General features: G+C 32.6%; 2 protein-coding genes across 2 annotated transcripts; one reads left to right on the top strand and one right to left on the bottom strand.

Annotated features, from left to right (window-relative positions):
* The first annotated feature begins 16,901 nt into the window (after positions 1-16,901).
* On the top strand, positions 16,902-17,357 carry LOC112715677 (uncharacterized). The gene has a single exon (XM_025767466.3). It carries the CDS (start codon positions 16,902-16,904, stop codon positions 17,355-17,357), a length of 456 nt encoding a protein of 151 aa, XP_025623251.1.
* Positions 17,358-18,239: 882 nt separating this feature from the next.
* Positions 18,240-19,439, bottom strand: LOC112715676 (small heat shock protein, chloroplastic). The gene is made up of 2 exons (XM_025767465.3): positions 18,998-19,439; positions 18,240-18,778 (listed from the first exon to the last, which is right to left on the bottom strand). The coding sequence occupies exons 1-2, from the start codon at positions 19,272-19,274 to the stop codon at positions 18,342-18,344; spliced, it is 714 nt and encodes a 237-aa protein (XP_025623250.1). The 5' UTR covers positions 19,275-19,439; the 3' UTR covers positions 18,240-18,341.
* Between the last annotated feature and the right edge of the window lie 6,174 nt (positions 19,440-25,613).

The following is a 25,613-nucleotide window of genomic DNA, read 5'->3' as shown; positions in this document are numbered from 1 at the left end:
GACGGGATTGTAGCCACTGACAACGGTGATGCCCAACATACAGCTTGCCATGGAAAGGAGTAAGAAGGATTGGATGAAGACAGTAGGAAAGCAGAGAGACGGAAGGGACAAAGCATTTCCATACGCTTATCTGAAGTTCTCACCAATGGATTACATAAGTATCACTATCTTTATGCCTTATTCGTATATCATCCATAACCATTTGAATCTGCCTGACTAAGATTTACAAGGTGACCATAGCTTGCTTCATACCAACAATCTCCGTGGGATCGACCCTTACTCGCGTAAGGATTATTACTTGGACGACCCAGTACACTTGCTGGTTAGTTGTGCGAAGTTGGGATAAAGAGTTGAGATTGCAATTGAGCGTACCATGTTGATGGCGCCATTGATGATCACAATTTCGTGCACCAGGTTTTTGGCGCTGTTGCTGGGGATTGTTGAGTTTGGACAACTGACGGTTCATCTTGTTGCTTAGATTAGGTATTTTTCTTCAGAGTTCTTAAGAATGAATTCTAGTGTTTCAAGGTGATGTTCTTATCATCACCAGAGCTGATTGATTCTCATCAATTTAGCTCTTGAATGCAATGTCCTACTGAAGCTTGGCTAGCCATGTCTAATTCCTTTAGACTGAAACTTTAGACTAACATTACATGATTCCTGGAATTCTCATTAAGAATTTTGATATCTTTACTTTCTTTTCCACTTAATTTTCAAAAAATCAAAAAAAATTACAAAATCATAAAAATAAAAAAATATATATTTTATGTTTCTTGTTGAGTCTAGTATCTCATTTTAAGTTTGGTGTCAATTGCATGTTTCTATTTTTTGCATTCATGCATGTGTCTTCATTAATCTTTAAGTTGTTCTTGATGATTTCCTTATTCTGATCTTTAAATTCTCTTGTCTTGAGTGTTTTGTTGTTTTTCATATGCATTCTCATTTTGTTAGTGTCAATGGTATACAAACTGCTAAGTTTGGTGTCTTGCATGCATTGTTATTTGATTTTAGTTACATTTTGATTATTAAAAATCCAAAAAAAAATTTTAATTTGTGTCTTTTCAAGTCAAAAATACAGAGAATTGAAGATTCAGAACATACAGCAGAAGAATTACACAGAAAAAGGCTGGGCGTTCAAAACGCCCAGTGAAGAAGGAAAACTGGCGTTTAAACGCCAGCTAGGGTGCTTGGTTGGGCGTTTAACGCCCAAAAGGGTAGTGTTTTGGGTGTTAAACGCCAGAATGGATACCATTATGGGCGTTTAACACCAGGATGGCACAAGAGGGAAGATTCTATTTTTAATTCAAATTTTTTTCAGGTTTTCAAAATTTTTCAAAATCAAATCTTTTTCAAATCATATCTTTTCAATCATATGTTTTCAAAATCAATTTCTTTCCATACTTGCTATCAATTAATGATTTGATTCAACATTTCAAGTATGTTGCCTTTTCTGTTGAGAAAGGTTTAATGTTTGAATCATATCTTTTCTTGTTAGCCAAGTCATTAATTTTCAAAATCAAATCTTTTTAAATTGTTTTTCAAATCATATCTTCTCAATCACATCTTTTTTTTAAAAAAAACCATAACTTTTAAATCATATCTTTTTAATCACATCTTTTTCAAAATAGTTTTCAATCATACCTTTTTGATTTCTAATTTCAAAATCTTTTTCAAAAATCACTTGATTTCTTTTCCACTCTTAGTTTTTGAAAATCAATTAGTGTTTTTCAAAATGTTTTTAAAATCTTTTACTTAATTTTCAAAAAATTTCTTCTCATTTTCTCACATCCTTCTATTTATGGACTAACACTCCTCCTTAATGCATAATTCGAACTCCATCTTTCTTGATAAGTTCGAATTCTTCTACCTCTTCTTCTATTTTTCTTTTCCTCTGACACCTCAAGGAATCTCTATACTGTGACATAGAGGATTCCATACTTTCTTGTTCTCTTCTCTTTCATATAAGCAGGAGAAAAGACAAAAGCATTCTTGTTGAGGCTGACCCTGAACCTGAAAGGACCTTGAAGCGAAAGCTAAGAGAAGCTAAGGCACAACTCTCTGTAGAAGACCTAACAGAAATCTTCAAACAAGAAGAAGACATGGCAGCCGAAAACAACAGCAATGCCAACAATGCAAGGAAGGTGCTGGGTGACTTTACTGCACCTACTCCCGACTTCTATGGGAGAAGCATCTCTATCCCTGCCATTGGAGCAAACAACTTTGAGCTTAAGCCTCAATTAGTTTCTCTGATGCAACAGAATTGCAAGTTCCATGGACTTCCATTGGAAGATCCTCATCAGTTTTTAGCTGAGTTCTTGCAAATCTGTAACACTGTCAAGACTAATGGGGTTGACCCTGATGTCTACAGACTTATGTTATTCCCTTTTGCTGTAAGAGACAGAGCTAGGATATGGTTGGACTCACAACCTAAAGAAAGCCTGAACTCTTGGGAAAAGCTAGTCAATGCCTTCTTAGCAAAGTTCTTTCCACCTCAAAAATTGAGTAAGCTTAGAGTGGAAGTCCAAACCTTCAGACAGAAGGAAGGAGAATCCCTCTATGAAGCTTGGGAAAGATACAAACAATTGATTAGAAAGTGTCCCGCTGACATGCTTTCTGAATGGAGCATCATAGGTATCTTCTATGATGGTCTGTCTGAGTTGTCCAAGATGTCATTAGACAGCTCTGCTGGAGGATCTCTTCATCTGAAGAAGACGCCTGCAGAAGCTCAAAAACTAATTGAAATGGTTGCAAATAACCAATTCATGTACACTTCTGAAAGGAATCCTGTGAACAATGGGACAAATCAGAAGAAAGGAGTTCTTGAGATTGATACTCTGAATGCTATATTGGCTCAGAACAAAATATTGACTCAGCAAGTCAATATGATTTCTCAACGTCTGTCTGGAATGCAAGCTGCACCAGGTAGTACTAAGGACGCTTCATCTGAAGAAGAAGCTTATGATCCTGAGAACCCTTCAATGGAAGAGGTGAATTACATGGGAGAACCCTATGGAAACACCTATAATCCTTCATGGAGAAATCACCCAAATCTCTCATGGAAGGATCAACAGAGACCTCAACAAGGTTTCAACAACAATAATGGTGGGAGAAACAGGTTTAGCAATGGCAAGCCTTTTCCATCATCTTCGCAGCAACAGACAGAGAATTCTAAGCAGAGCCACTCTGACTTAGCAACCATGGTCTCTGATCTAATCAAAACCACTCAAAGTTTCATAACTGAAACAAGGTCCTCCATTAGAAACTTGGAGGCACAAGTGGGACAGCTGAGCAAGAAAATTACTGAACTCCCTCCTAGTACTCTTCCAAGCAATACAAAAGAGAATCCAAAAGGAGAATGCAAGGCCACTAACATGACCCACATGGCCGAACTTGGAGAGGAGGAAGAGGCAGTGATCGCCACTGAGGAAGACCTCAATGGACGTCTACTGGCCTCCAATGAGTTCCCTAATGAGGAACCACGGGAATCTGAGGCTCATAATGAGACCATAAAGATTCCATTTGATTTACTTCTGCCATTCATGAGCTCTGATGAATATTCTTCCTCTGAAGAGGATGAAGATGTCACTGAAGAGCAAGTTGCTAAATACCTTGGAGCAATCATGAAGCTAAATGACAAGTTATTTGGTAATGAGACTTGGGAGAACGAACCTCCTTTGCTCACCAAAGAACTGGATGACTTGTCTAGGCAAAAATTACCTCAAAAGAGACAAGATCCTGGGAAGTTCTCAATACCTTGTGCCATAGGCACCATGACCTTCAAGAAGGCCTTGTGTGACCTAGGGTCAAGTGTAAACCTCATGCCTCTCTCTGTAATGGAGAAGCTAGGGATCTTTGAGGTACACGCTGCAAGAATCTCACTAGAGATGGCAGACAATTCAAGAAAACAAGCTTATGGGCTTGTAGAGGATGTTCTGGTAAAGATTGAAGACCATTACATCTCTGCTAATTTCATAGTCCTAGAAATTGGGAAGTGCATGGATGAATCCATCATCCTTGACAGACCCTTCCTAACCACAGGAAAGGTTGTGATTGATGTGGGCAGAGGAGAATTGATCATTCAAGTGAATGAAGAATCCTTTGTGTTTAAGGCTCAAGGATATCCCTCTGTCACCATGGAGAGGAAGCATGAAGAGCTTCTCTCAAAACAGAGTCAAACAGAGCCCCCAATGTCAAACTCTAAGTTTGGTGTTGGGAGGTTCCAACATTGCTCTGAGTATCTGTGAGGCTCCATGAGAGCCCACTGTCAAGCTACTGACATTAAAGAAGCGCTTGTTGGGAGGCAACCCAATGTTATATTTATCTAATTTTCCTTTGTTATTTTATGTTTTCTGTAGGTTGATGATCATGGGAAGTCACAAAATCAATTGAAAAAGCAAAAACAGAATGAAAAACAGAAAGAAAAATAGCACACCCTGGAGGAAGACCTTGCTGGCGTTTAAACGCCAGTAAGGGCAGCAAATGGGCGTTTAACGCCCAGTCTGGCACCATTCTGGGCGTTTAACGCCAAAAAGGGGCACCAGACTGGCGTTAAACGCCAGGAAAGGGAAAGAAGCTGGCGTTAAACGCCAGAAATGGGCACCAACCCGGCGTTTAACGCCAGAATTGGCATAAAGAGCATTTTTGCTCGCCACTTGGTGCAGGGATGACTTTTTCTTGACACCTCAGGATCTGTGGACCCTACAGGATCCCCACCTACCCCACCACTCTCTCTCTTCTTCACCCATTCACCAATCACCTCAACACCTCTTCCCCAAAAACCCATCACCTATCAAATCCCATCTTTCTCTTCACCACTCACATCCATCCTTCATAAAACCCCACCTACCTTTCCACTCAAATTCAAACCACTTTCCCTCCCAAACCCACCCTCACATAGCCGAACCTTACCCCTCTCTCCACTCCTATATAAACCCATCTTTACCACCTCATTTTCACACAACCTAAACACTACTTCTCTCCTTTTGGCCAAACCACAAAGCCATCTCCATCTCCTTCATTTCTTCTTCTTCTACTCTCTTCTTTCTTCTTTTGCTCGAGGACGAGCAAACCTTTTAAGTTTGGTGTGGTAAAAGCATTGCTTTTTGTTTTTCCATAACCATTTATGGCATCTAATGCCGGAGAAACCTCTAGAAAGAGGAAAGGGAAGGCAAAAGCTTCCACCTCTGAGTCATAGGAGATGGAGAGATTCATCTCAAGGGTGCATCAAGACCACTTCTATGATGTTGTGGCCAAGAAGAAGGTGATCCCCGAGGTCCCTTTCAAACTCAAAAAGGGTCAACTTTGATCAAAGGTTGAACCAAGTCCTCATAGACATTTGTGAAGAGGGCGCTCAATGGAAGAGAGATTCAAGAGGAAAGCCGGTTCAACTAAGAAGGCATGACCTCAAGCCCATCACCAAGAAAAGGGTGGAGCAAATAAGAGAACCTCATCAAGAGCATGAGGAAATTCCTCATGATGAAATCCCTGAGATGCCTCAAGGGATGCACTTTCCTCCACAAAACTATTGGGAGCAAATCAACACCTCCCTAGGAGAATTGAGTTCCAACATGGGACAACTAAGGGTGGAGCACTAAGAACATTCCATCCTCCTCCATGAAATTAGAGAAGATCAAAGAATCATGAGAGAGGAGCAACAAAGGCAAGGAAGAGACATTGAGGAGCTCAAGCACTCCATAAGATCTTCAAGAGGAAGAACAATCCGCCATCACTGAGGTGGACCCGTTCTTTAATCTCCTTGTTCCTTATTTTTCTGTTTTTCGAAAATTATGCTTATGTTTACCTATGTTTGTGTCTTATGGTCACTAGTGTCTTAGTGTCTTAGTGTCTATGCCTTAAAGTTATGAATGTCCTATGAATCCATCACCTTTCTTAAATGAAAAAATTGTTCTTAATTGTAAAAGAGAAGAATTGCATGAATTTTGAATTTTATAACAGATTAATTATATTGATGTGGTGGCAATACTTTTGTTTTCTGAATGCATGCTTGAACAGTGCATATGTCTTTTGAATTTGTTGTTCATGAATGTTGGCTCTTGAAAGAATGATGAAAAAGGAGACATGTTACTGAGGATCCGAAAAATCATAAAAATAATTCTTGAAGAAAGAAAAAGGGAGAAAAATGGAAAAAAAAAAGAAAAAAAGGGAGAAAACGAAAAAAAAAGAGAGAAAAAGAATAAATTTGTGATCAAGGCAAAAACAGTGTGCTTAAGAACCCTGGACACCTCTAATTGGGGACTCTAGCAAAGCTGAGTCATAATCTAAAAAGGTTCACCCAGTTATGTGTCTGTGGCATGTATGTATCCGGTGGTAATACTGGAAGACAGAGTGCTTTGGGCCATGGCCAAGACTCATAAAGTAGCTGTATTCAAGAATCATCATACTTAACTAAGAGAATCAATAACACTATCTGGATTCTGAGTTCCTATAGAAGCCAATCATTCTGAATTTCAAAGGATAGAGTGAGATGCCAAAACTGTTCAGAGGCAAAAAGCTAAAAGCCCCGCTCATCTAATTAATACTGATCTTCATAGATGTTTTTGGAATTTATTGCATATTTTCTTCTTTTTATCTTATTTGATTTTTAGTTGCTTGGGGACAAGCAACAATTTAAGTTTGGTGTTGTGATGAGCGGATAATTTATACGCTTTTTGGCATTGTTTTTAGTATGTTTTTAGTATGTTTTAGTTAGTTTTTATTATATTTTTATTAGTTTTTAGTTAAAATTCACTTTTCTAGACTTTACTATGAGTTTGTGTGTTTTTCTATAATTTTAGGTATTTTCTGGCTGAAATTGAGGGACCTGAGCAAAAATCTGATTCAGAGGCTAAAAAGGACTGCAGATGCTGTTGGATTCTGACTTCCCTGCACTCGAAGTGGATTTTCTGGATCTACAAAAGCCCAATTGGCGCGCTCTCAACGGCGTTGGAAAGTAGACATCCTGGGCTTTCCAACAATGTATAATAGTCCATAATTTGCTCGAGATTTGATGGCCCAAACTGGCGTTCCAAATCAGCTCAAAACTGCCCGGCGTTAAACGCTGGAACTGGCACAAGAATGGGAGTTAAACGCCCAAACTGGCACAAAAGCTGGCGTTTAACTCCAAGAAAAGTCTCTACACATGAAAGCTTCAATACTCAGCCCAAGCACACACCAAGTGGGCCTGGAAGTGGATTTTTATGTCATTTACTCATTTCTGTAAACCCTAGGCTACTAGTTCTCTACAAATAGGACCTTTTGCTATTGTATTTTTCATCTTTAGATCTTTGAATCTTTTGATCACGTTTTGGGGGCTGGCCTCACGGCCATGCCTAGACCTTGTTCTTATGTATTTTCAACGATAGAGTTTCTACACACCATAGATTAAGGTGTGGAGCTCTGCTGTACCTCGAGTATTAATGCAATTACTATTGTTCTTCTATTCAATTCATCTTATTCTTGTTCTAAGATATTCATTTGCACCCAAGAACATGATGAATGTGATGATTATGTGACACTCATCAGCATTCTCACTTATGAACGAGTGCTTGACAACCACTTCTGTTCTACAAGCAAACAAGGCTTGAATGTTTATCTCTTAGATCTCTTGATCGGAATCTTCGTGGTATAAGCTAGAATTGATGGCGGCATTCAAGAGAATCCGGAAGGTCTAAACCTTGTCTGTGGTATTCTGAGTAGGATTCAATGATTGAATGACTGTGACGAGCTTCAAACTCCTGAAGGCTGGGCGTTAGTGACAGACGCAAAAGAATCAATGGATTCTATTCCAACCTGATTGAGAACCGACAGATGATTAGCTGTGCCGTGACAGGGTGCGTTGAACATTTTCACTGAGAGGACGGGATTGTAGCCACTGACAACGGTGATGCCCAACATACAGCTTGCCATGGAAAGGAGTAAGAAGGATTGGATGAAGACAGTAGGAAAGCAGAGAGACGGAAGGGACAAAGCATCTCCATACGCTTATCTGAAGTTCTCACCAATGGATTACATAAGTATCTCTATCTTTATGCCTTATTCGTATATCATCCATAACCATTTGAATCTGCCTGACTAAGATTTACAAGGTGACCATAGCTTGCTTCATACCAACAATCTCCGTGGGATCGACCCTTACTCGCGTAAGGTTTATTACTTGGACGACCCAGTACACTTGCTGGTTAGTTGTGCGAAGTTGTGATAAAGAGTTGAGATTGCAATTGAGCGTACCATGTTGATGGCGCCATTGATGATCACAATTTCGTGCATCATCTAGCTGAGGCGCGACCTTATAGGCTACATAAAAGAAAATTGGACTCAAGGACAATTAGTTGTTACTTTGTTGGTTACGTTGAGCGTTCATGGGGGTACAAGTGTTACAATCCTGTATCAAGGTCTATTTTTGAAAACGGAAAATGCGAGATTTCTTGAGGATATTGAGTTTGGGGGGAAGAAAATATTAGGAATGATGCTTTTGATGAGAATTCTATAACTGACAATGATAAGGTCTTTGTTTCTATTATTGTTCAAGATACAATAATAGTACAAGAGCACAATGAGAATCCTACTGTAGATCCAGTTACAATACAAGAGAATAATGAGAATATTGTTGTTGCTCACGATACTACTATAGCACGTGAAATAATGAGAATCCTCCTAAATCTCAACCCATACAGCAAGCTCAACAACCTCAAAAAGTGTCATTAAGGAGATCCAACAGAGAAAGGAGAAAATCCATCTATGGTCTCAAACAAGCTTCCCGTCGATGGTATCACAAGTTCATCAAGTCATTATCTCATGATTTTGAGGTAAACATTATAGATGAATGTATGCATACCGCAAGTTCAGTGGGAGTGTTAGGTAGATACTTGAGCAATCCGGACATGGATCATTGGATAGCTGTTAAATGTGTAATGCGTTATCTAAAGAGAACAAAGGATTACATGCTTATTTATCGGAGATCAGAAAAATTTTAGAGATCATTACATACTCTGATTCCGATTTCATGGCATATGGTTGCGAAACTTTGTCACTGAGTTTCATATAATAAATGACATTGAAAGGCCATTAAAGATATTTTGTGACAATAAGTCAACAATACTATACTCCAACAACAGTAAGAGCTTGATAAAATTGAAGCATATAGACATCAAGTTCTTAGTTGTAAAAGAGAAAGGTTAAGAAAAATAGATTTCCATAGAATATATAGGAACATAGTATATGCTAGCAGACCCATTACCAAGGGATTGACCCCTAAAGTCTTTCATGAGCACACTGCCCGGATGGGTGTCAATATTTGTGATGCCTTAATTTAGTGGGAGTTTATTTTATGCTATATGTCCTATGACAGATATTGAATTATTTTCTGCAGAATTAAGTTGATGGTTTATTTCATGTTATGTGAAATGTTCATTTTGCAATATTTATTTTTTGTTTGATCTTAATAAAGTTTTAAAGTTAGACCAGTTGGAAATAGACATGCATGACATCACTTGGCATGTAGTTTCCATATTACTCATCCAAATTTGATCTATGTCATCAAATATATTAGGATGGTGATTGTCGTGCTTTAGTCACGACATTAATGTGATAAAAGTTGTGGTAGTTCCATATCTAATGTATGGATGAACCAAATTGTTAAAGTAATAAAGAAAATAACATTCAGATGCGCGCATAAAGTTTATAAGATGTAATTATGTTAAGAAAGAATATATGTATAGTCCAAGTAGGAGATTGTTAGAAAATTATTTTAATTTCCTAATTTGTTTGTGGATAATACATATATTAATTATAATCACAAATTATGCTATTTCAAATTAAATGACTTATATAATGGTGATCTCATTTATTGTTATAAATGCTAACTTGAATAAGTCATAATTACTTTTAATTTAGAATTAAATGAGAATAAAACCATATATTATCTTTTGTTCTTTAGATAATTATCTTTTAGATTTTAGATATATTATCTTTTGGACTTTAGATACTATTTTATTTGGGCTTTAGGATTTAATGAATGTCATACTCAAATATAAATACTGTCTTTAGGATTTCGATCTCCAAGATACTAAAGATGCCTCAGCAACTCTTTCCCCATCAAAGAAGTTGTAATTCGACCGCCTAGAAATACAAAAAACTTTATTTGATGAAGATCGAAAGAATCACAAGATTCAAACTCTTCCAATCAGAATTCATATTTATAAATTCAGGTACGCTTATTCAAGTATTTTATTTTTTAATGATTTAATATACATAATCTTTGAGTTAAGGAATAAAAAAATCCTAACAATATATGGAAACTACTGGAATATAATTATATTCGAGAATTATACTATACCAAAATGTCCTTTGGAATTAATTTAAAACTAACCCTTGGACTAGTGTGACCATCTGCTTCATGGTAATTGCTAAAACATGAATGTGATTTACAAGACACGGTTGCAAAGGTGATGGTGAGGAAATATATTTTTGGGAATAAAAAAGTTGGAGGGCAAGCAGATTTTATCAATTTTGGTCAATAATTGATCCGTATAAATATTAAATTATTTTTAATAAATACATTTTATTAATTTATATGTATACATTTTAATAAATATATATATAAATTATATTAATTTATGTGTACGTATAAATTATATGCTTTATTTGTATAAATTTTCTTAAATATACGTATAAATTATTATTAATTAACTGTTGATATAAAATAATATTTATTGATTATATAACATTAGCATTATTATTATGGAATAAGAGTTCGTATGTGTAATTTATATGTGTTTGGCTTTATAATTATAAGTTGTAATCATGTTAGTTCAGTCTTGTACGAACTAAAATGTTGCTACTTTGATATCTTGCTCTCCTTCTTTTGAAAATGATATTCTACTTAAAATATAAAAAAATATTTAAAAAATATTAAAAAAATTAAAAAATTAAAATCTTTTTATTTAATATTTATTAATTATTATAATAATTAATAAATATTAAATAAAATAAATTTTAATTATTTATAATTAATTTTTTTGTTATCAAATATTTATGTTACTATTATTATTCTTATTATTTTAAGAAAGAAAGAGCTGAGAGGTCGACAAATTCTTTTTTTTTTTTTTTTTTTTTTGGTCAGGTAGAGGTCGACAAATTCAACAAAAGGGGCTTTGTGGATTTAGAAGATCTTTGTCTGATCTTTTTATTAAGTATGATAATGACATATACATTAGTTTTTGTTGGACCCAAAGCTACCTACGAGCACTTTAAGGAATACAAACTTTGTTTATTGGTTTGTGGTGTGTTTATTAGTCGGTGCATACTTAGCGAATGAGCAGCACTATAACTACTATTTTATATACCCATGGATGGGAGAATCTTACAATATTAATTGAATTTGCGATTTTTGTAGGGTAGAAACTTAAGTACAATTGTTTTGATGAGAAATTAATACCTTAGAAGGTTGGATAATTTAATAAATTTGATTAAATAATTATTTAATAATTTTTAATTTTTAATTTTATATAAAAATAATTGTACATGATTTTTTTTCAAATATATTGATAGTAGTTTTTTTTAGTATTAGATGATGTGCGAAGAATATAATTAAATTTAGATTGTACACTTGATTTTAAAAACAATTGAGTTGATTCAATGTAACTAAAATAATTATGATTATACATGTATAATATAATACAAGAGTAATATTAGGTAGTCAAAATATTATAGATAATAAATAAAAATATATGATTAATAATATTTGTATTTATAAGAGAGTATGAATTATTTTTTAAATTTAATTAACACAATTAATTTCTTTTTATAACTATTTTTTCATTTAATTATATTAAAAATCAATTCTAAATTTAATATAAATTAAATATAAAAAATACTCTTTTATTATTATTATATTCATAATTCTATAATTTTTTTCTAATAAAAATTTAATTTTGATATTTTTAATCTTAAAAATATCTCAAATCACCTCAATACATTTTATAAAAAATAAAAATATCTTATATTTGATTAGTCTCTATTTATTAAAAACGTCCAAAATTATTAATTTTTAACCTACAAAATAAAATAATAAATAATAAATTAACACCAATTCATTAATTATAGATATTATGTGTTTAAAATTATAAATATTATACATATAAAATTATAGATGTTAAATTAAAAAATTTGAACAACTTCTACTACATGACCCATATTTTACATATAAACTATTAAAAAATAAAAAAATAAAAAATAAAATATAAACAAAAATTAAAAAATAAATTTTTAAAAATAATTATTAACATATATATTATATTAAATTCAATAAATAAACATACATATGAATATTAAATAAAAATGTTAAAATAATTAAATTTATGACCCATTACTGTACATATGAGATAAGAATTTGAAAAATACAATAAGACACATAGTTTAAAATTTCGTAATATTAATTATAAGAATTTTTTAAATATATATATTATATGTATAAAATTATGAATGTTATGAGTATGAAATTATGGATGTTATTAATATGAAACTATAGATGTTATGAGTAAATTTGTCAATTGAATAAATTAGTTTAAGTATTTGATATTTTTTAAATTTAATTATGATAAAATTTGAAAATATTTGTGTTAAAAATAGAATAAATTATTATTCCACTTTAAAAAATATGAAACAAATATTACGTAAGTGAGATAATAAATTAGTGATTACAAAATAAATTAATTAAAATTAATAATAATTAAAATTTAAATTACTCAAATTTCTACTAAGTACAGTAAAACAATAAGGAAATAATAAATTAGTGGTTACAAAAAAAATTAAATAATATTAATGACATTTAAAGTATATTATTATGATTAATCTTTAATGCAATAGTATATATAAAAATCAAATTATAAAGTGTTTCATTAATATATGATATGTTATATCCTTATAGTTAAAAATATAATAATAATAAGTTGAGTGATAAAATAAAGAGTGAAATAAAAAAATCAAAATATAAAAAAATTATATAAATAAAATCAAATTAAAATTTTTTTGACTAATTATTGTTGAATTATTTTGATTCCCAAATTCTTTCCATAATACAAACACACAAAATGCAAAGTCCATAATAATGAAACAGACGCTTGGTGGCTTTAATAATATTAGAAAGAGAGTCTCACTATCCGTATAAATAAATTAATTATACTATATAATATATTTTAATCGATATTATATTATTTAAAAATTAATTAGATAATATATATATATAAATTAATATTAAATTTAGAATATTTTATATTAAATTTATAAAATATTTATTTGATAATTTATATATAATTATTTAACTAAAATATAATACAAATTAAAATATAATTTATTATTTAAAAATTTAATTCCTTTTTTTTAAAATGACATAAGTCTTTTATATTTGAATTTTGTAAAATTATATCTTCATTTAATTGGTTGTTTCCATTTTTATATTTGTTTTAGGTACCATATTTAGTCTTTTTATAGGATAGTTCTTTGATTTGCAAATAATTGAAAAAAAGGTTAGAAAAAATAAATAAACATAAAAATATCAAAAATATAATATAAAATTATGAATTAACTTTATAATCATGATATATTTGAATGTACCTAATAAAAAATATGTCAAATTTAAACTTGAATTAGAAAAAAAAATGAAAAAACCAAAAATGTAATACAAAATTATGAATTAACTTTATAATGATAATATATTTGAATGTATCTAGTAAAGAGACGTGCCAAATTTAACTTACTTAAAAGAGTCTTTATCAATTGGTATGAGATATTAAGAATAAAGAATAATACAAATCTTATGTAACATATATGAATAGACCAAATATTAGTATAGTAGTAAGAATTTTAAGATGTATATAAATTATAGAATTTCAATATTTATAATTAAAAGTTTTTATAATTATTATTATTATGATATTTTTAATGTATGTTTACTGTATTTTATTAATATTTTACGTTTTAATTGAAAAATAATAAATAAAAACTTTTTCTTTTAATTTTTAAATTTTTTTCTAAAAAGTAATTAGTTGATTTTCATCTTTTATCAAGTCATTAGAATTGTTGAGATGGTACTATTAGCAAAAAATAGCTTAAATTTATTATTGTAGAAAAATTTAGTATCAATTTTTATGTGTTATAAATAAATGGTTAATTTTGTATCTTAAAATTTACATAATAAAAGTAAATTTGCTATGAATAATAATATAGAGATTAAAAAAAAGTTAGGATCAACTCCCATTAAATTAATTAATATGTTAAAGTTTTTCTTTTCTATTTAACTCCATCGCAAATTAAACTAGTCTTGGATTAAAATCTACTTGATTCTACCCCCCAAGTGTGGAGCTTCCTAGACGTTAATCTGAGAAATTGAAGGTATGATGGAATCGAAGAATAGTTACAGGTAAAGGGGTGTTTTCAATGAACGGTTAGATGTAGCTGTTGAACCTCATGTAACTATAATTGAAGAATGTGACATATTACATGGTTTTGATTATTTTTCAGACACTTTTTAAGGTGTGTTACTATCGTTGGTATCATTTTACAGCTGTAGTTTGCCACCTAACTTGATCTTACCCTCTTAATTTTGGCGTACTATCTATTACTCTCCGTTTTGAAGGAATCATTATAATTCTATTCTATCTGAACATAACTACATAAATGTTCGGGTTAGTTACTAATTAGAATGGTAGATCGGATAGATGTCGGATCGTGAATAATGGGTTGAGTGAAGGTGATATTTGAATTTGGATGCGAGTTTTATGGAGAGATGTTGTTCTGATTATCGGTGAATCGGGTGGATTTTCTGACTTGAACCTGTCTATCTGAAAGATTTTGTCAATTTTCTAGGTCTTTATTAAAAAATAAAGCAAAGTAAAGTATGGGTTACTATCATATATACAAATTGATAGTCTGTTATATCGGTAGTCTATAGAATGGATTTTCGATCCTTATTGAACTGGTCGGAACAATAAGCAAAAATGTAATGTGTATATTAAAAAGAAATTATTAAATTAATTATTATATTATTTAACTCATTTTTAATATATATTTTATATTTTAATATATATTTGATATAAATAATTAATTTTATAGATGGTTTTAATTATACACGTATGCTAGCTGATTTTAATATCAAATACAATCATCTATTGTTAATTTGTTATCATTATAAAGTATACTATAACAGCATCATTAATAATGTAATATCATCAATTATACTGTTACATATATGACCAACTTAGAAGTCGCCATGCATAGAGTAACAGCAAAGTAGCAGTTAAGTAGTCGTTGGCATAGGTTAACTAATTTCTTTTTCTTGATAAGAAGGGTTAACTAATTTGCAATTTCTAACTCTATATAAACACATAAAATATGAATATAAATAGAACTACAAAAATCAAGTACAACCTATACATTACTCTTGGCATTATATTACCAGAACTTTCTTTATATGAACTGCTTCAGATACGTCACTGCCTCAGCATGACAAATACATTAATATTATCCATTTCAATTCTTCGTTTTCTTCCTACCGAAAGCAAAAATGAAAGAAGATATTCCATTGTTGTATCTGCTTGTTGTGTTGTGCCTTTAAGCCTTCCATATTTTAATTATTATAAATATGTCATTGACATCACTTAAAACCACGTCTTATATATATATGCAATATGAAAATAATAACAAAAGAAGCATGTCATGGCTTATTAAAAAAAGTAAGATATGTGATATATATTCAGACGCACATTATGGAACAAAAATATCCTGGCCACTGTTATGTGGTTGATGCAGATTTTTATTCCACCATATTAGGGACATGTTAGTTTAGTCGAAAAGCAATGCCTATGGGTGCAGGCCCACCCTACCAGTCTACCACACATCATGCCACTTGTACCATTTTAGCTTTGAAGCTCTCATACATAGCAATAGCATGCACTATTTATGGGACAGCAATAAGTATAGGAATATAGTTACATCCATTATTAAAGGGTGGAGGGGGCCTTAAAATATAGTAGCCAAAATGAGCAATGCAATTGCGCCACTTTCCACTAACCGACCTATGTCCCATGCGTGTTGACAAACATTTCATTTTCCATCCCAACACAAAATCTATCATATATTTGTATTTAAAATAATGTTGTACGATTATTAAAATTTATTATTTTTCATCAAATATTTTAAATTTTAAATGTTATCTTAAATTTAAATTTTAAAATTTAATAATATAAAAATAAAGTATTAATTAAATATTAACAAGTTAATATTTTTTATTAATATTAGTCAAAATTTTAAATTAATATTTTATTTTTATACTATTAAATTTAAGATTTAAAATATAATTCTTAAACTATTGACTAAATATTAATAAAAAATGATAAAATTTTATTAGTATATAAAAATATTATTTATATATTAAAATTAATTATTATATAATTTATTTTAGTGTTTATTTTATATTTTAATATGTATTTTATTTATTAGTGATTAATTTTAGTGTATGCTTGGTTAAATAGCATTGCTCTTAATCCTTTTCTATATACTCACTCTTTTCTTGCCCTATTTCATAAGTTTTTTACTCACAACAGAAAGGCAACTTTCTACTCCACTCCACACGAAACAAGCCCCTCTATTTTTATGTTTAACATAACCCCACTTCACTATATATCTCATGATCTCACTTTGCTTTTCCTTCAATCCCCCATAAACTCGCACATATATTTTCCTCTCAAACTCTCTTTCCCTTCCCCTGCTTTCTCTCTCACACAATCTGTCACACACATTTTTTGTTGATCATTCTATTCAGTTATCTCTATAGCTATATCAAACAAACCTTGGCTTGAATTTCATCATCTATATTCTCTTAAACCACATACACTTTTGTATCAAAAATGGGAAATTATCTTGCTCTTTGTAGACCCATTTCAGGATCTTGTATATCATCAAATCATGGTAATAAAGTTGTGAGGGTAGCCAAACCAGATGGGAAGGTCCTAGAATTTAGGACCCCAATCCATGTCAAAGAAATCTTGTCAAATTTTCAAGCTTTTGGAAGTGTTGGTATCTCGAAGGTATCCTCAGAATCACTCTCCCCAGATTATGAGTTGAAGCCTGGAAGATTATACTACTTGCTTCCATCTCAAGGAGTCAAAGAGCAAGGTAATAACAATAATAACAACAATAATGGCTTAAAGAGGATCAAAGTTGTCATAACAAAGCAGCAGCTTCAACAGTTAGTGACCAAACAGATCTCTGTAGAGGATATATTCTCAGAGGTTCATCTTCAAACAGTTGGTGCTCATAATAATAGGAAGCCAAAATTGGACTGTATACCTGAAGAAAATTGAGTACCATACAAATATAGAATAAGGAAAAATTTATATTTGTCTTTTTTTGTTTTTTTTTTCCTTTTTGGCTGTTTTAAATCTTTCCTTTCCCTTCTCCCATCTTTGTTGCTTTTATTTTCTCTTTTGGGGGGTTCGTAAAGTTTGTAAGGACAAAAGAAAGGAAGAATGTAAGGGATATAGACATAGGACCTTATATAGAATAAATAGTTAGTACTGGTTTTTCAAATTTCAGCATTCTCTTTGCACTTTTGGAAGCTTTTCTTGATTCATGTTAATCTTATTTTCACGGATCGGTTATGTTAGGTTTTGTATTTGTTTTTAACTCGGAATGGAGATTAGGTTAATTCAGTATTGTGCTCACAAAATGACATATTTAGACTTTGAGAGTTTAGGCTAGAACCTTAATTTTGGCATCTGCTTGGTGCTTCATCATAAATTTGATGCTCCAAATGCACGGTCGATCTACCAATGAACTCTTATTTTCTTAGTTTCATATATTGGCTATATATATAGTATGCTATTTGTATAGGAGGTTAGGTAATTCCGTTGTTGGGCTCACTGATTTCATGTGTATGTTTCTGGGATTAGAATAGAGGCTAGGTAATTGTGCTTATTAAGCTATTATTTTATTCAATTCTGGCATGCCCTTCAAAATTTTTAATAAATCTGATATTTTAAATAAAAAAAAATATAGGAGAACAATATATATATTAAACAACACTAACAACAAACTAAAACAAATGTAAAATTAAATTTTAAATTCAAATTTTTAATTAATTAAATATTATCAAATTTAAAAATTTAGAATTAGCACCACTAATTTCGTATTAAACATGATGATAGTAATTTTGAGATTAACCTAAACCCTAAACGCGTATAACATTATTATTAACAAACGGTAACCTTTATATATATCACATAGGCTTCCACAAGAAGTAGTGTACAAAAGCTTTATGAAATTTTTGATATCTTAAATTCTTAATGTCACTGAATATCAACATCAATGACCTTGCGTTCAACCTTAGTCTTAGGAATTGTAATGTAAAGCACACCATTCTTCAACTCCCCTTTGACCTTGTCCTTCTGGCAGTTATCAGGAAGCATCAAACGGGTATCATAGGAACTATAGCTCTTTGCAGACCAAGAATCATCACCACCTTCTTCCATCTTTTGACCACCTTTGATAACGAGCATGTCATCCTCCACAGACACCTTCACATCTTCCTTCGATAGTCCCGGCATGTCGAACCGCATCTTTATCTCATGCTCTTCATCTTTGATGTCCCACGGGGCTCGAATTTCGCCTGCTCCTCCCGCGGCTCTTCCGGGGAATGACATTGACATGGTGTCTTCGAAAATTCGGTCCATTGTGTCCAGCATTTGCCGCATGCTCCTCATTGGTGACCATGGATCCAACAGACCTACAAATAAAAATACATTTATTATTGATCAGTGAATTTTCATTAACAAAAATCGTTATAATGGTTAATCCATAGTTACATACAAGTATGGAACGCAATTCGTTCTGGTACGAAAACGAATTTGCCATACGCCATGTGTAAAAAATATAAACATGATAGTTTTAATTTGCAGATAAATTTGAGACACGCACGCTACGCAAGAATTGTTAGTTTAGTTACCGAATGGTGAAATGTCCATAACAGGCCTGCGAGGCTTCCTTTCCACCGCGGTGCCTTGGTCGTTGCTACTACCTTTGGTAACATGAACGTCGACAGAGTTGTCTTTGTTGTCGGCATTAGCCTGAGCTCTCACCCTTCCCAACCTTGACAATGGTTTCCTCTGCGGAAAGAAGGCCATTGAAGAAGTTGAAGCAGAGTGCCCTGCTTTTTGGGACAGCAGGGGAGAAGAAGAAGTAGTAGTTGACAACGACACTGCCATTGCTTGAGCCATAACCATAGCGCGTGGATATTGGAGAACAAGAAGAAGAGTAATGGACCCAATAATAAATACACTGATTGAGAAGCGGAGATGGGTGGTGAATATATAGAGTGAGGGGGTTTGTGACAAGGAAGTGAAAAATGGAGAAGGCTCGTGAGAGTTTGAGAGCAAGTATGAAAGTTCCGGAATGTGCCTTCAATCCTCGCCGTTCCTTTTTAATTTGTCTTCATCTCGGATCAATCTCATGCTTTCCGGAAGCCTCTTCCAATCTTCACTATTTTGACTTGATGGATACTAGCACCATTGGAATGAAAATTATTTTTGAATGATTAATTATGATTAAGTGATGAGAATATGATATGTTTTTTCTTTTTTTCAAAATGAAAATGGTTGAATTAAGAATAACAAAACCAACTGACCAACTAAGATTTTTAAAATCAAATAAACAGTTAATTATAATTAAGGATTTTTAAAATTATTTTATTTATTTTATAATTTAAATATTTTCAATTCATTTATTTTCAGTTTAACAAAAAAGAAAAAACAAGTTTTAAAAATAAAAGAATTTATATGCTATGTTATTTAAAATTTTTCTTCCCAAACAAGAAACATAACAAAATTCGACTTTGTTTGAATAGAAAAAAATAAGTGAAGTAAACTGTAAAAGTACGTGGAAAGATGAAAAAAAAAGTGTAGTAAAATTTTAATTTCTCTTTAATTGTTTGGATAAAAAGAAGTGTATTCAATAAACTTCTTCTTCATTTTTCTCTGTTATAAGGAAAAAAAATTTTTAAGTGAATTTCACTATTTTTTTATTTTTCTTTGATTTTCTACAATTATACTAATTTTCTTCTCACTTCACCTCAAACCAACAAAGGATTCCTGACTAGATAAAAAATTTCAGTTTGTTTGGATTTAAAATTTATGTAATTAAGTTTATTTTATATTGTTAGACAAAATATTATTTTCATAAGAAAATTATAAAAATAAATAATTAGTTGTTTGGCAATATTTTTATATATAATATTTATATTTATTTTAAATTAAGTTAGATCATTTGATAGTTAGTTATTTATTTAAATTTTGAAATTAGCATCAAGCAAGAAATGCGGGAAACAGCTATAAGAAATTCAAATTTCCTGCAAGTGGTGTACAAAGAGTAACTGCCCATTGAGATTAGGCTGGTCTATAAATAGAGCTTTAGGAATACGTTGTAATCAGTTCAGTTCTTCTTGGAAAACACTTAGAAACCCAAAACGCTCTCAGCCCCTTGGCATCACAGAGTAAAATTGGGAATCCTAAGTAATTCCTCTGAACTCAAACACTTGTACTTTGCTTTTTCCCAATTTTTATTAATAAAATTCCTTTACTTTTACGTCTTTTTCTTTTTTACGTTCATGTTTCTTCTTTCATCTTCTTTTTAATTTCCTGTATGTTTTAATTTCTGCATTTTACTTTTCCTCCAGCACCTTGTATGTTTTTCTTTTTATATTTAATTTTACTTTCGAAACTACAATTGAGACTTTGAGACACCCACAAAAGGAGTCGTTTTCGCTCCTTAAATTAAGATTGTGAAACAAAACTCGAAAATTGTTGATTTATTTGTTGTTAACAATGGAACAAAAAATTGAGCGCCCCATGGGACATTGTCAATAGATTGTAGTTTGTCAAAAGAAAAATCAAGAGTTTTGAATTTGCATGTGGTTGCGCAGTGGTAAGTTCATGCGTCCAGAGCCAAGGAAATCAGCGTCAGTTGGCATGTCAAATACTTCTGCAGCATCTTCTTCAACTTCTAGTGATGAGATTAGAGGAAATGAATCTGGGAATTCTCCTGTGATTTCAAATGCAGAGCCTACCTTGATGTCAGTGAGGCATGATGGCGTTGGCCATGCCCATACAAGGTTAAATGCAACTCACATAAATACCGTGGGGTGGCCGCCATATGGCTTGCCATCGGGGTATGTCCCCTCCATGGTGACACAGGGATTACCTGTGTCTCTTTACTCAACTTTTCAAAATCCTCTTTATCAAAATCCATATGGCATGTCAAATGTACCTGTTTCTGGGGTGTTAGGTTCACACGTATCACAACAAAATTTTTCACATGCTATTAATACAGGAAATAACAGTGTATCTAATTTTACTACGTCCACTGTCACTAAGGTAGAAAATTCCAGACCTGTATTTCCTGACATGTCAAGAGCAATGCCTGTTAACCAACCTAGTCAAACTGTGGGATCTTTAGCAAATATTAGGCAACAGGTGGATGAAAGCCACCATGATCTAGTAAACATGTTAACTCATCAAATGGTGACAGTTTTAAATCCTTTTTTAGAAAACACAAACACTAAAATTGAACAATTAAATAGGCAAGTCAATAGGATTGCTACTGTGGTAAATTTAGAAGAAAATGATAATCAGGGTTTAAGATTTGATAATGTCAATCAAAATGGTGGAGCAATTCCTAATTATGATGTCCATATGCCTAGACATGGTCAAAATGCTGATGATATGTTAGAAAGACTTAGGCAAAACAACTTAGGGGGCATTATAATCTAGCAAGAAATGTTGAACAAGTTTTAAACCGTTTGGGATTTAATGTTGGTTGCTTAAATAGGTCATATTTTGTATCTGCTTTTCCTGAATGTGTCCAACAAGTAGAGCTCCCAAGGGGTTGAAAAATTTCAAAATCTCTTACAAAATGGAGAAGAAAATGAGTCTACAGTAGAGCACATTGCTCGATATACTGTTGAAATTGGGGAAGCGGCTTCTAATGAATATCTCAAGATGAGATACTTTCCTTCTTCTTTAACAAAAAATGCATTTACATGGTTCTCCAATTTGAGACCAAATTCTATTCATTCTTGGGCGCAGTTAGAAAGAAATTTTCATGATCAATTTTTTCAAGGTGAATTGAAAGTTAGTCTTACAGATTTATTCTCTGTCAAGTGTGCAGAAGGAGAATCCATTGACACTTATTTGGCACGGTTTAGAAACATGAGGAATAAATGTTTTACTCCAATTCCAGAATCTGAAGTTGTCAAAATGGCTACTAATGGGCTAGAATTTAGAGTTAGGAAGAAACTTGTTAATCAACATATTTTACATATTTTAGATCTTTCCCAATTAGCTGAGAGAGTAAGACAGATAGAACAAATTAAGAAAGAAAAAGAAAATTTTAAAAAGGGTTCAAAAAAGGTTGCATATGTTGATTGTTTTTTCGATAGTAGTGATTCAGATGAGAAAGAGATTTATATTGCCGAATTATGTGGAGGTCCTCCTTATGTATGCAAATCTTTGAAGCCTGTTAAAGGAAAAGAAAAAGTTTCTTCTTATTCTAAAGTTGAAAATAAGACTTATTCTTTTGATATTTCTAAGGCAGATCAAATATTTGAGGTTTTATTAAAAGATAAGCAGCTTATTTTACCTGAAGAAAAAAAGATACCTACAACTGATGAAATAAAGAATAAGAAATTTTGTAAGTTTCATTAGGTATTTTCGCATACCACTAACAATTGCGTCCGTTTCAGGGACTTGATACAAAAGGCAATTGAGGAGGGAAGATTGAAGTTTGAGGATAAAACTACTATGAAGGTGGACACCGAATCATTTGCTGCTAACTCAAATTATGTCGAGCCATTCAATTTGTCAATCAACATGGTAGAAGTTGATGCCACAATGGTTAGTGCTGAAAATAAAGACCTGAGAGTCTTTGAGCAGGATAAGAAGCTAGTTTATCCTCGTCCTGGTGAGGATCTGTTAGATTTTTTGTTAAGAATTAAAGAATCTGACAGCACCATCACCATGTGCCCAAAGTGCAATGCTGTTTTTGACAAGGAAGCTGCAAGAGTTTGAAAAGTACAAAATTGAAGAGAAAGAAAAGGCTGAGTTGAGAAAGAAGATTGTTGAAAAAGAAAATGAAACTAACGAGCTAAAGCGGAAGATAGCCGAGGAAAAACAAAAGTTGGACGGTCAAACTCATTTGAACAAGTGCGTCAATAACACTGGAGTACAACCCGTCAACCAGAAGATGAAGACTGTGGTCATGATTGATGGAAGACCTGATGGATTTTCTCAAAAGACAAGAGTTCCTCCCACCAAAATCTCAAACAATAAATGGGTCCAGAATGTGAGAAATATGCAGAATCAACCTACTACTTTTGCAAGAGGAAAAAACAAATGGGTGAAGGCTAGACCTTTCAAGCCCAGGTACTATGAGTCTCAGTTATGGAACATGAATCATGCACAAGACGGAGGTAGTATATATATTCCAAAAAATGTGCCTATTCCCTCAAAGCCAATTTATTCTTGTTATAATCCTAACATGCAACAGGTTCCTAATTATTCTCCTTGGCCAAATTGTCAAAATATTTCAAAATATTTTCCTTTTACAATTTTTGAGCAGAAAGAGAATATACCTGAGTATGTTCCTTTGGATCCATACAAGGGACACGGAGTAGATTTTCCTCCTTTGCTAACCATGGCCAAGTCTGCAGAAACAGGCAATTCTTCTAATCACCCTAAATGCAATAAAAATGTCAAGAAGAATCTTGCTGGGAAGAGGGTAATGGTTGAAAACAAGGGAGAAAAGGATGAAGATTTAATTACTGATAATTTTGACACTGGTTTTGATGACAGCTTAGAAGCAATATTTGGTGTTAAGCAACCTATAGCTGTGGTGTCAATACTGGCTGAGGAGTATAGTCAAGTCCAGGAAGTAGAGTCATTAGAAGATGATTGTTATGATGTCTTTCCTGGAAGCGAATGCTTATTGCTAGACGACAATATGTGTGGTGGAGGATTATTTGAGAAGCCTACTGAAAATGATAAGGAACACTTACGTCCACTGCATATCAAGGCTCGTGTTGACGGAAGGATAGTCAATAAGATTTTGGTTGACGGGGGAGCTGCTGTTAATCTCATGCCTGAAAGAATGATGGGAAGGCTTGGAAAGACTGAAAAAGATCTGATTAAAAGTAGCATTAGGGTGACAGATTTTAATGGAAAGACTTCTTCTCTTAGAGGTGTGGTTCTGCTGTCAATTGAGGTTGGTTTTGTCAATAGGCCAACTCTATTTGTTGTGGTTCCTTCAAAGGCTGGTTTTAACTTGCTTTTGGGACGTGATTGGATTCATGGAATGGGTGCTATTCCATCCACTTTTCATCAAAAATTGATTTTCTGGAATGAAGATGGAGGAGTAGAAGAAGTTCTTGCAGACAATAGTACCTGTTACTACGATGAGATGCATGTGGAGTTCAGGATGTATAATCCTGGAGTCAAGCCGCTGACAGTTGACACCAATGCATTTAATCCTGAAAATATTGAGATGTGCAAAATAGATATGAATGGTTTTATTTTGGTCCCTAAGGCCGGGCCGAATGCGGCCTCAGAAGAAACTTATATGAGCTTGATGAGCCAACTGGCTCGGCTGTCAGCCTATATGGCAGACAGAGAAGGGTGCACTGACAGTGTACCTTATGATTGTATATATGATGATGGTCCTTTAGGTTTTGAAAAAAATAATAATACTGACACTGTAAAAAAGGTTGAAGTGCAGGATCCTTTGGAGGAAGTAGATATTGGTAATGGTGATTATCCTAGACCAACATATGTGAGCAAGATGCTGCCTGATGATTTCAAAAAAGAATTGGTGGAGATTTTGAAGGAATATTGCGATTGTTTTGCATGGGATTATGCAGAGATGCCAGGCTTGAGTTGTGAATTGGTAGAACATCAATTGCCATTGAAAGCTAATGTTAAACATGTCAAGCAGCCACCAAGGAGATTTGCTCCTGAAGTCGTATAGAATATTAAAGAAGAAATTGAAAGACTTCTTAAGGCTAAGTTTATAAGAACAGCAATGTATGTCAACTGGATTTCTAATATTGTCCCTGTCATGAAAAACAATGAAAAATTAAGGGTTTGCATTGATTTTAGAGATTTAAATTCTGCAACACCAAAAGATGAATATCCAATGCCTATAGTTGATATGTTGATAGATTCTACTACTGGTCATGAAATGTTAAATTTTATGGATGGATATTCAGGTTATAATCAAATATACATAGTTGAGGAAGATGTGTCAAAAACAGCATTTAGGTGTCCAGGTGCTTTAGAAACTTTTGAATGGGTTGTGATGCCATTTGGGTTAAAAAATGTTGGTGCAACTTATCAAAGGGCGATGAATAAAATTTTTCATGACTTTATTGAAAATTTTATGGAAATTTATGTTGATGATGTGGTTGTCAAATCAAATGTTAAAAAAGAGCATCTAGAAAATTTAAAAATGAATCCATTAAAATGTGCCTTTGGTGTGAGTGCAGGAAATTTTCTTGGTTTCTTGGTGCAGAAAAAAGG

This window comes from Arachis hypogaea, chromosome 10, assembly GCF_003086295.3.
Source record: "Arachis hypogaea cultivar Tifrunner chromosome 10, arahy.Tifrunner.gnm2.J5K5, whole genome shotgun sequence".
NCBI classification, from domain to species: Eukaryota; Viridiplantae; Streptophyta; class Magnoliopsida; order Fabales; family Fabaceae; genus Arachis; species Arachis hypogaea.
This window is presented reverse-complemented; position numbering and strand designations above follow the sequence as displayed.